At 40.8% G+C, this 13609-nt stretch overlaps 1 protein-coding gene across 1 annotated transcript in view; it reads right to left on the bottom strand.

Moving 5' to 3' along the window:
- The window catches only part of LOC139753528 (solute carrier family 22 member 13-like), a 280737-nt gene that overhangs the window by 240877 nt on the left and 26251 nt on the right, over positions 1-13609 (bottom strand). The window contains exon 3 of the mRNA XM_071670175.1: positions 8933-9068. Coding sequence (XP_071526276.1) covers positions 8933-9068 — 136 coding nt within the window. The remainder of the gene's footprint in view (positions 1-8932; positions 9069-13609) is intronic.

Below are 13609 nucleotides of genomic sequence, written 5' to 3'. Positions count from 1 at the left end.
CACTCTATTCCTTGCCCTCCTTTCACCCTCCTGCATGTTCAGGCCCCGATCACACAAAATCTTCTTCACTCCATCTTTCCACCTCCAATTTGGTCTCCCTCTTCTCCTCGTTCCCTCCACCTTCCGACACATATATACTCTTGGTCAATCTTTCCTCACTCATTCTCTCCATGTGCCCAAACCATTTCAAAACACCCTCTTCTGCTCTCTCAACCACGCTCTTTTTATTTCCACATATCTCTCTTACCCTTACGTTACTTACTCGATCAAACCACCTCACACCACACATTGTCCTCAAACATCTCATTTCCAGCACATCCATCCTCCTGCGCACAACTCTATCCATAGCCCACGCCTCGCAACCATACAACATTGTTGGAACCACTATTCCTTCAAACATACCCATTTTTGCTTTCCGAGATAATGTTCTCGACTTCCACACATTCTTCAAGGCTCTCAGAATTTTCGCCCCCTCCCCCACCCTATGATCCACTTCCCCTTCCATGGTTCCATCCGCTGCCAGATCCACTCCCAGATATCTAAAACACTTCCCTTCCTCCAGTTTTTCTCCATTCAAACTGGAAGGTATTAAGAATATATGGTCTGTGAGGCACGTTGTCAGAAGGAGTGAAGAGTTTTTATCGAGGATGTAAGGCATGTGTAAGTGTAGGAAGAGAGGAAAGTGATTGGTTCTCAGTGAATGTAGGTTTGCGGCAGTGGTGTGTGATGTCTCCATGGTTGTTTAATTTATTTATGGATGGGGCTGTTTATGGAAGAGGTGAATGCAAGACTTTTTGAAACAGGGGCAAGTATGCAGTGTGTTGTGGATGAGAGAGCTTGGGAAGTGAATCAGTTGTTATTCGCTGATGATACAGCGCTGGTGGCTGAAAGTTGATGGAGAGAGATGGTTGACTATTGGTGCATATGCACCTGGGCATGAGAAGAAAGATCATGAGAGGCAAGTTTTTTGGGAGCAGATGAATGAGTGTGTTAGTGGTTTTGGTGCACGAGACCGGGTTATAGTGATGGGTGATTTGAATACAAAGGTGAGTAATGTGGCAGTTGAGGGAATAATTGGTATACATGGGGTGTTCAGTGTTGTAAATGGAAATGGTGAAGAGCTCGTAGATTTATGTGCTGAAAAAGGACTGGTGATTGGGAATACCTGGTTTAAAAAGCGAGATATACATAAGTATACGTATGTAAGTAGGAGAGATGGCCAGAGAGCGTTATTGGATTACGTGTTAATTGACAGGCGCGCGAAAGAGAGACTTTTGGATGTTAATGTGCTGAGAGGTGGAACTGGAGGGATGTCTGATCATTATCTTGTGGAGGCAAAGGTGAAGATTTGTATGGGTTTTCAGAAAAGAAGAGTGAATGTTGGGGTGAAGAGGGTGGTGAGAGTAAGTGAGCTTGGGAAGGAGACTTGTGTGAGGAAGTACCAGGAGAGACTGAGTACGGAATGGAAAAAGGTGAGAACAATGGAAGTAAGGGGAGTGGGGGAGGAATGGGATGTATTTAGGGAATCAGTGATGGATTGCGCAAAAGATGATTGTGGCATGAGAAGCGTGGGAGGTGGGTTGATTAGAAAGGCTAGTGAGTGGTGGGATGAAGAAGTAAGATTATTAGTGAAAGAGAAGAGAGAGGCATTTGGACGATTTTTGCAGGGAAAAAATACAATTGAGTGGGAGATGTATAAAAGAAAGAGACAGGAGGTCAAGAGAAAGGTGCAAGAGGTGAAAAAGAGGGCAAATGTGAGTTGGGGTGAGAGAGGATCATTACATCTTAATGAGAATAAAAAGATGTTCTGGAAGGAGGTAAATAAAGTGCGTAAGACAAGGGAGCAAAGGGGAACTTCAGTGCAGGGCGCAAATGGGTTAGGTGATAACAAGTAGTGGTGATGTGATAAAGAGATGGAGTGAGTATTTTGAAGATTTGTTGAATGTGTTTGATGATAGAGTGGCAGATATAGGGTATTTTGGTCGAGGTGGTGTGCAAAGTGAGAGGGTTAGGGAAAATGATTAGGTAAACAGAGAAGAGGTAGTAAAAGCTTTGCGGAAGATGAAAGCCGGCAAGGCAGCAGGTTTGGATGGTATTGCAGTGGAATTTATTAAAAAAGGGGGTGACTGTATTGTTGACAGGTTGTTAAGGTTATTTAATGTATGTATGACTCATGGTGAGGTGCCTGAGGATTGGCGGAATGCTTGCATAGTGCCATTGTACAAAGGCAAAGGGGATAAGAGCGAGTGCTCAAATTACAGAGGTATAAGTTTGTTGAGTGTTACCGGTAAACTATATGGGAGGGTATTGATTGAGAGGGTGAAGGCATGTACAGAGCATCAGATTGGGGAAGAGCAGTGTGGTTTCAGAAGTGGTAGAGGATGTGTGGATCAGGTGTTTGCTTTGAAGAATGTATGTGAGAAATACTTAGAAAAACAAATGGATTTGTATGTAGCATTTATGGATCTGGAGAAGGCATATGATAGAGTTCATAGAGATGCTCTGTGGAAGGTATTAAGAATATATGGTGTGGGAGGCAAGTTGTTAGAAGCAGTGAAAAGTTTTTATCGAGGATGTAAGGCATGTGTACGTGTAGGAAGAGAGGAAAGTGATTGGTTCTCAGTGAATGTAGCTTTGCGGCAGGGGTGTGTGATGTCTCCGTGGTTGTTTAATTTGTTTATGGATGGGGTTGTTAGGGAGGTGAATGCAAGAGTTTTGGAAAGAGGGGCAAGTATGAAGTCTGTTGGGGATGAGAGAGCTTGGGAAGTGAGTCAGTTGTTGTTCGCTGATGATACAGTGCTGGTGGCTGATTCATGTGAGAAACTGCAGACGCTGGTGACTGAGTTTGGTAAAGTGTATGAAAGAAGAAAGTTAAGAGTAAATGTGAATAAGAGCAAGGTTATTAGATACAGCAGGGTTGAGGGTCAAGTCAATTGGGAGGTGAGTTTGAATGGAGCAAAACTGGAGGAAGTTAAGTGTTTTAGATATCTGGGAGTGGATCTGGCAGCGGATGGAACCATGGAAGCGGAAGTGAATCATAGGGTGGGGAAGGGGGCGAAAATCCTGCGAGCCTTGAAGAATGTGTGGAAGTCGAGAACATTATCTCGGAAAGCAAAAATGGGTATGTTTGAAGGAATAGTGGTTCCAACAATGTTGTATGGTTGCGAGGCGTGGTCTATGGATAGAGTGGTGCGCAGGAGGATGGATGTGCTGGAAATGAGATATTTGAGGACAATGTGTGGTGTGAGGTGGTTTGATCGAGTAAGTAACGTAAGGGTAAGAGAGATGTGTGGAAATAAAAAGAGCGTGGTTGAGAGAGCAGAAGAGGGTGTTCTGAAATGGTTTGGGCACATGGAGAGAATGAGTGAGGAAAGATTGACCAAGAGTATATATGTGTCGGAGGTGGAGGGAACGAGGAGAAGTGGGAGACCAAATTTTAGGTGGAAAGATGGAGTGAAAAAGATTTTGTGTGATCGGGGCCTGAACATGCAGGAGGGTGAAAGGAGGGCAAGGAATAGAGTGAACTGGATCGATGTGGTATACCGGGGTTGACGTGCTGTCAGTGGATTGAATCAGGGCGTGTGAAGCGTCTGGGGTAAACCATGGAAAGCTGTGTAGGTATGTATATTTGCGTGTGTGGACGTATTTATATACATGTGTATGGGGTTGGGTTGGGCCATTTCGTTCGACTGTTTCCTTGCGCTACCTCGCAAACGCGGGAGACAGCGACAAAGCAAAAAAAAAAAAATACATATATATATATTGATACGAACGTGTGTGTGTGTCCTTGTTTATGGTGTTGTTATTTCTTAGAAGGACGAGGATTGATGTCTTCCTCTGAGACTGGCTCGGAGTATCTCTTCCCACCAAGCATTTGGCTTAATAATTTTGTTTTGAAGCCAGGTGGCGATTTGTCCTTGAACACCCGGACCCTTATCAGATGCGAGAGATTAAGTTGTCAATGAGTTGCGGGGTATCTCACCACCGTATGTCATCGCTGTTGGCGTAAACAAGAGGACGAAGGGAGGGTGAACTAAGCAGAATGTGCGATGGTCCTTATGATACTCTAACCAATTACAAATACTCTTAGTCCCATAGCCAATCAAGGGTAGCGTCATAGCAGCAGGGCGGACGCTCGTCTTTACATGTAATAAATACCCATGACACCCGCTGAGATTTTGATTTTCTCTCTCTCTAGCCCAGCGAGGTAAGTGGTGTACCCCCTGCTGTGCTGTAAGCCCGTTATCCGAATACAGTGCGATACAGACTCTACATTGTTTTCTCTGTCATAATTGAGTATCATAGAATAATAACCCGTTATAAAAGGGTCTAACTAACCGTAATGTTATCGAAAAAATTGTTATTAAGGAAAGAGATCTCCTGGTTTGAAATCTTTCCTGGAATGTTAACTCATGCTCAGTGTTAACTCATGCTCAGTGTTAACTCATGCTCAGTGTTAACTCATGTTCAGTGTCAACTCAGGTTCAATGTTAACTCATGTTCAATGCTAACTCATGTTCAAATGTTAACTCATGTTCAAATGTTAACTCATGTTCAGTGTTAACGTGAATGATTCATGCCTGATTTATGTGCTTATTTTTGCACAACTTCAATTCCTTTTAATTATAAGTACATTAATGCTGGTCTTTGATTCAATCCCAGAACTTTCAGATAATGTTTTCCTGTTGTGAAACATAACAAAGACAAGGATCAATATAGTATTTGTAACGTATATATGTTACTGGCGACCTTGCCCGAATAAGTATTGAGTTGGTAACAATGTATATATATATATATATATATATATATATATATATATATATATATATATATATATATATATATATATATATATATATATATATATATATACATATATATATATATATATATATTTCATACTTTTCGCCATTTCCCGCGATAGCGAGGTAGCGTTAAGAACAGAGGACTGGGCCTTTGAGGGAATATCCTTACCTGGCCCCCTTCTCTGTTCATTCTTTTGGAAAATCAAAAAAAAAAAACTAGAGGGGAGGATATCCAGCCCCCCGCTCCCTTCCCTTTTAGTCGCCTTCTACGACACGCAGGGAATACGTGGGAAGTATTCTTTCTCCCCTATCCCTAGGGATAATATATGTATATATATATATATATATATATATATATATATATATATATATATATATATATATATATATATATATATATATATATATATATATATACATATATATATATATATATATATATATATATATATATATATATATATATATATATATATATATATATATATATATATATATATATATATATATATATATATATTTATCCCTGGGGATAGGGGATTAAGAATACTTCCCACGTATTCCCTGCGTGTCGTAGAAGGCGACTAAAAGGGGAGGGAGCGGGGGGCTGGAAATCCTCCCCTCTCGTTTTCTTTTTTTTTTTTTTTTAATTTTCCAAAAGAAGGAACAGAGGGGGCCAGGTGAGGATATTCCCTCAAAGGCCCAGTCCTCTGTTCTTAACGCTACCTCGCTATCGCGGGAAATGGCGAAAAGTATGAAATATATATATATATATATATATATATATATATATATATATATATATATATATATATATATATATATATATATATACATTGTTACCAACTCAATACTTATTCGGGCAAGGTCGCCAGTAACATATATACGTTACAAATACTATATTGATCCTTGTCTTTGTTATGTTTCACAACAGGAAAACACTATCTGAAATGGGAAATGGCGAATAGTTTAAAAGAAAGAAAGAAAGATATATATATATATATATATATATATATATATATATATATATATATATATATATATATATTATATATATATATATATATATATATATATATATATATATATATATATATATATATATTTATTTAATTTGCTTTGTCGCTGTCTTCCCCGTTTGCGAGGTAACGCAAGGAAACAGACGAAAGAAATGGCCCAACCTACCCCCATACACAAGTATATACATACACGTCCACACATGCAAATATATATACCCATACATCTCAATGTACACAATGTACACATGGAGGAAGTAAAGTGTTTTAGATATCTGGGAGTGGATCTGGCAGCGGATGGAACCATGGAAGCGGAAGTGGAACATTATCTCCGGAAGCAAAAATGGGTATGTTTGAAGGAATAGTGGTTCCAACAATGTTGTATGGTTGCGAGGCGTGGGTTATGGATAGAGTTGTGCGCAGGAGAGTGGATGTGCTGGAAATGAGATGTTTGAGGACAATATGTGGTGTGAGGTGGTTTGATCGAGTAAGTAATGTGAGGGTAAGAGAAATGTGTGGAAATAAAAAGAGCGTGGTTGAGAGAGCAGAAGAGGGTGTTTTGAAATGGTTTGGGCACATGGAGAGAATGAATGAGGAAAGATTGACCAAGAGGCTATATGTGTCGAAGGTGGAGGGAACGAGAAGTGGGAGACCAAATTGGAGGTGGAAAGATGGAGTGTAAAAGATTTTGAGTGATCGGGGCCTGAACATGCAGGAGGGTGAAAGGCGGGCAAGGAATAGAGTGAATTGGATCGATGTGGTATACCGCGGTCGACGTGTTGTCAATGGATTGAATCAGGGCATGTGAAGCGTCTGGGGTAAACCATGGAAAGTTCTGTGGGGCATGGATGTGGAAAGGGAGCTGTGGTTTCGGGCATTATTGCATGACAGCTAGAGACTGAGTGTGAACGAATGGGGCCTTTGTTGTCTTTTCCTAGCGCTACCTCGCACACATGAGGGGGGAGGGGGATGTTATTCCATGTGTGGCGAGGTGGCGATGGGAATGAGTAAAGGCAGACAGTGTGAATTGTGTGCATGTGTATATATGTATGTGTATGTGTGTGTATACATATGTGTTCATTGAGATGCATGGGTATGTATATTTGCGTGCATGGACGTGTACGTATATACATGTGCATGGGGGTGGGTTGGGCCATTTCTTTCGTCTGTTTCCTTGCGCTACCTCGCAAACGCGGGAGACAGCGACAAAGCAAAATAAAAATAAGATAAACATATATATATATATATATATATATATATATATATATATATATATATATATATATATATATATATATATATATATCATAAGCGGCCATAAATTCACAATTACATACATATACATATAAATATATACACATGTACATATTCAGACTTGCTACATTTATCCATTCTCGTCGCTGCAACACCACACGGAAAATAGTATCCCCGACACCTCTTTTCAGTGAGGTAGCGCCCTGAAAATACAAAAAGGCCACATTCGTTCACACCCTGTCTGTAACTGTCATGTGTAATGCACTGAAACTACATCTCCCTTCCACATCCAGCCCCCACTGACCTTTCCCTGGTTTAACCCAAACGCTTCACATGCCCTGGTTCAGTCCATTGACAGCACGTCGACTCCGGTATACCACATCATTCCAAATCACTCTATTCCTTACACGCCTTTCACACTCTTGTATGTTCAGGCCCCGATCGCTCAAGATCTTTTTCACTCCATCCTTCCACCTCCAATTTGGTCTCCCGCTTCTCCTTTTTCCCTTCACCTCAGACATATATATCCTGTTTGTCAATCTTTCCTCTCATTCTTTCCATGTGTCCACACCAATTTAACACACCCTCTTCTGCTCTCTCAACCACACTCTTTTTAATACCACATATCCCTCTTACCTCTTTATTACTTACTCGATCAAACCACATCACATCACATATTGTTCTCAAACGTTTCATTTCAAACACATCCGTCATACTCCATACATACCTACCTATAGCCCACGCCTCACAACTATATAACATTGTTGGAACCATAGTTCCTTCAAACATGCCTGTTTCTTCTGTCCGAGATAACGTTCTCACCTTTCATACATTCTTCAACGCTCCCAGAATCTTCGCCCCCACCCCCACACTGTGACTCACTTCCGCTGGCATGGTCCCATTCCATTCAACAACACAGTCACCCCCTTTTTTATAAATTCCACTGCAATACCATCCAAACCCGTCGCCTTGCCGGTTTCATCTTAGGCTAATCATTCACTGACCCTCTCACTTCGCACACTACCTCGACCAAAACACCCTATATCTGCCACTCTATCACCAAACACATTCAACAAACCTTCAAAAATACTCTATACATTTGACCAATGTTTCTCATTTTAACGAGGTCGCGCTAAGAACAAACGAGGAAAGGCTGGAATAGCTAACATCCACTCCCTTGATTTCATGTGCCATGCAACGAAACCACTGTTCGTTATCCACAGCCAAGTTCCATAGACTTTCTATGGTTTACTACGGCTGATTAACATTCCTTGTTCAGTCCATTGACAGCAACAGGACACTTTTTATACCAAATCGTTCCAATTCACCATGTCCCTGCAAGTCTTTCACCCTTCGGCATGTTCTGACCCGCGGCCACTCAAAATTTTTTCACTCCATGCTTCCATCCAATTAGGTCTACCCCCTTCTCCTTGTTCCCTCAACTTTTAAATCACGCTTCTTCTTTGTCAACATCTCACTCATTCTTTCCATGTGTCCAAACTATTTCAACACACCATCTTCAGCTCCCTCAACCACACATTTCATATTACCACACATATTTCTTGACCTTTTATTACTTACTCGATCAAACCACTTCACACCACATATTGTCCGCAGACAATTCATTTCCAACACATGCACCCTCCTTTGGGCATCCATTATTCATAGTCCATGTCTTGCATCAACATAACATTGTTGGACTACTATGCCATGAAACATGCTCGCTTTTGTCCTCCTATTCATCTACTAATAAAAACAATGATCAACAGATGGGTAGACTACGTGTTGTCTGCCAGCGCTGGAGATTCAACTTAACAAATCATCATGATATATCAACACAACAAAACACTGACTGACTTGTATGGTATTGCGAAGCTGAGGATCTGCTCTTCAGTCCAGTTGGCCTCCACCAGGGGCGTAACATGGCACCAATGGTCCGGTGTGGCTCCCAGGAACTGATACGACATCATTTGTAGTACCGAGGTGAATGTACCTGCCAGGAGGATAGCACTGTAGAGAAGGATTTGTGGCCAGACTGAGTGAGTGAACTGAAAGTTAAGGTTGTTGATGTGAAGAATAGGTTTACACGTATATTGCTTTAGCTCACCAAAAATAATAACATTCTAGGATACTGACTCTTAATTGTGTGGGACAGTGCACCTGTAGTAACTTTGGACCTCATTTTACATTCACATTTTACATTTTACATTATTACAATCGTTCATTTCTTTTCGTAATATCCGGTTTCCAGAGAACTCTCCAACCTCCCCTGAACTGTTAAAATTCTACGTATCCATCATTCTACTAACAGATTCAGCTGTGACTCGCCATAAGATAATAAGTTAACCTAAGATAAAGTTCTCCCCGGATATTATTCAGTCCAGTTGAATCATTCCTTACATTAAGAGGACAAGTGATACAAGAGGGACAAGTAATGGTTGAGTTGGCGTAGGAGAAAATAACTACACCTGAACAAGTGAAAACAAAGTTTGCGTGATCTAAAAAAATTTTGTTAATTGGAAAATGATCGTCAACAAAGATACAAGAGAGAAAAATCACATTTTCAACTGGGGAGACCAATTGCTGCGCTGTGCTATCTCTTCAAATTAAAAAGGTAAAATGGCAATAGATAAACTCTTGATATTAACACTGTAAATATTTCATCAAGTTACTGGAAAATCTCCTTTCAGAAAAACTAATCAATTTTATCCCTACAATTCACGTTATAAAAGAAAAAAGCTATTTCCTGTCTGGTGAAGTCTTACAAAGGAAGACTTACATAACGATATTTTACAAACACAACTTGTGCTGACTTATATCTTATGTTTACTGACTTTCATCTAGTGTATACTGACTTACTTCCCATATGTACTAACTTATATTCCACACTCCATGTGTACTGATTTCCATCCCATGTGTACTGAATTCCATCCCGTGTGCACTGACACACACCCCAAGTGTATTAACTTATATCCATGTGTACTGACTTATAGTCTGTGTGCACTGACTTACGCTCCATGTGTACTGACTTAAATCCTATGTGTATTGACTTACACCCATGTGAACTGACTAACTTCCTATATGAACTGACTTATGCCCCATGTATACTGACTTACACATCCTGACTGACATACATCCTGGGTGTAATTATGCCACTTGTATACTAACCTAAACCCCGTGTGCACTGACTTATACGCTGTATCTACTGAATTACGTCGAGTGTACTTGCTTGCACCCCATGTGTCTTGAATTACCCCATATATGTACCGACATACACCGAATTTATACTGACGTACACCCCATACGTACTTACTTAGACCCCGGATGTACTGACGTACAACCCATGTGTACTGACATATCTCATGTGTACGGAATTACACCCCATATGTTCTGACTTACACCTTATGTGTACTGACGTACACTCCAAGCGCACTGAAAGGAACCCGTGTGTTTTGCTTCGAGAGTACTTTTACACCACTTATGTACTGACTTCTACCCCTTGTGTACCGACTTCTATCCCATGTGTAGTGACTTGTAGTGACTTACACTCTGATGTACTAACTTCCATCCCATGTGTACTTACTTCCATCCCATGTTTACTGACTTACACCCCATGTGTACTTACACTCTGATTGTACTGACTTTCACACCATGTGTACAGACTTATGTATCGAGTATACTAACTCACTTACAATCCCATGCGTAGTGACATACACCCTGTGCATACAGACTTACACCACGTGTGTACTGATTTACACCCATGTGTGCTGACTTACATCCCGTGTGTATTGATTTCCGTCCTATGTGTAATGACTTCCATCTATGAGGTCACTGACTTATATCCCATATGTAGTGACTTACACTCTGTAAATACAGCCTTCCACCCCGTGTTTACTGACTTCCATCCCATGTGCACTGATTTACATCCTAAGTGTGTTGAATTCTACTATATGTGCTGACTCATACTCCGTGGATACTGACTTAGACCCAATACGTATTGACTTACACCCCTGTGTACTCCGTATGTACTGACACAACCCATGTGTGTTAACTTACGCCCCTTTTTTACAAACTTACACCTAAACTGAGTTACACTAGTGTGTACGGACTTCCACCCAAGTGTACTGTCTTACACCTAATTTGTGCTGACTTACACGCATGTGTGGTTAATTTCAACTTGGTGAACTGATACACCCAAAACGTACTGAATCGCATCCCATGTGTACTGACTTACACTCCGTGTGTTGTCACTTATAACTTGTTTGTACTGACACACCACAAGTGTACTGAATCACACCCATGTGTACTGAATTACACCCATGTGTACTGAATTACACCCATGTGTACTGAAACTACGTGTGTTCTTACACCCTGTGTTTACTGATATGCACCCCATGTGCTCTGACTTACACCTCATATGTACTGACTTATATCCTCTGTGTACTGACTAACATCCTGTGTGTTCTAACATATATTCCGTGTGTTTTGACTTGCACCTCATGTGTACTGATTTACAACCATACCAACTTACACCCGTTTTGTACGGACGTGCATCCAATGAGTACAGACTTACACCCGTCTGCACGGACTTTCACCTAAGCGCACTGACTTACACTCCATGTGTACTAACTTGCACCTTAGCGTACTGACACACCCAAAATATACTTAACTGCATCCCATGTGTACTGACTTACATCCTGTGTGTTCTGACTTCCACCTCGTGTGTACTGACATATTGCTAGTGTACTGAATTACACCCCATGTGTACTGACGTACACTTCGCGTGTTCTGACTTACACCCCATGTGTACTGAAGTACACTACGTGTGTTCTGAGTTACACCTTATGTGTAATGGTATGCAACCAATGGATACACCCAATGTGTACTGCGCTTACATCTCATGTATGAACTTAAAATACAAGATATATGGACTTAACACTCTTAGTGGTAACTAACTTACACACCCATATGTGCTTACTGACACCACCGTCGTACTAACTTACATCCCATGTTCTTGATTTACACCTCCTGTACTGACTTACACTTCTTTCTCAACAACAACTTCTGTCTTAGCAACCCTGTCTCACGCAACTATTGTCTTAAAATCCATGTTCCATACGAGTATTGACTTACCAACCTAAGTTTCACACAACTACTGACTTACACCCCATGTCTCACACAACTAATAACTTGCACCTCAGTTAAGACAATCACCGACTTACACTCCATGTGTACTAACTTTGCACCCTTAGCGTACGGACACACCCATAATATACTTACAATGCATCCCATGTGTACTGACTTACATCCTGTGTGTTCTGACTTCCACCTCGTGTGTACTGACTATTGCTAGTGTTACTGAATTAACACACCATAGTGTTACTGAGACGTTCACTTCGCGTGTTCTGACTTACATACCCATGTGTACTGAGTACACTACGTGTTGTTCTGAGTTACACCGCTTAATGTGAAATGATATGCAAAACCAAGTGGTTATCAACCCTCGCTTGTACTGAGTAACAACCCGTGTTCTAACGTATACTCCGGTGTAGTGACATACTCCCAATGTGTAATTGCCTTACATCTCATGTACTACTTAAAATACAATATATACTTACACTCTTAGTGTAATAACTTACACCCCATATGTGCTTACTGACACCACCTTCGTACGAACTTACTTACCATGTTTCTTGATTTACACCTCCTGTGTACTGACTTACACTTCTCACACAACTTTCTTCTTAGCAGCACCCCTGTCTCACGCAACTAGTGACTTAATATCCCATGTTCCATACGATATGACTTACAACCTAAGTTTCTACACAACTACTGAATTACACCCCATGTCTCACACAACTAATAACTTGCACCTCACGGTTAAGACAATCGACCGACTTACACTCCATGGGGTCCACACAACAATTGACAACGCCCCATGTCCGCATTGACTTCCATCCCATGTGCACTGATTTACATCCAAGTTGTTGAATTCTAACTATATGTGCTGACTCTAACTCCGTGGAACTGACTTAGACCCAATACGTATTGGACATACACCGTTTACTCCGTATTGTACTGACACAACCATGGTGTGTTTAAACTTTACGCCCCTTTTTTACAAACTTACAAACACAAAACTGGTTACACTATGTTACGAGACTTTCCACCCAAGTGTACTGTCTTACAACAACCTAATTTGTGCTGACTTACACCGCATGTGTTGTTAATGTCAACTTGTGAACTGACACCACAAAACGTACAGGAATTCGCATCCCATGTGTACTGACTTACACTCCGTTGTTGTCATCATAAACTTGTTTTGTACTGACACACCACAAGTGTACTGAATCGACACCCATGTGTACTGAATTACACCCATGTAGTACTGAATTACACCATGTGTACTGAAACTAATACTTGTGTTACTTACACCACAGTGTTTACTGATATCCCCCATGTGGCTACTGAAGACTTTACACCTCATAAGTACTGACTTATATCCTCTGTGTACTGATAAAATCCCGTGTGTTT

This window comes from Panulirus ornatus, chromosome 14, assembly GCF_036320965.1.
Source record: "Panulirus ornatus isolate Po-2019 chromosome 14, ASM3632096v1, whole genome shotgun sequence".
In the NCBI taxonomy this organism is placed as follows: Eukaryota; Metazoa; Arthropoda; class Malacostraca; order Decapoda; family Palinuridae; genus Panulirus; species Panulirus ornatus.
Note: the sequence above shows the minus strand (reverse complement) of the source record. Positions and strands in the feature narration are given on the sequence as shown.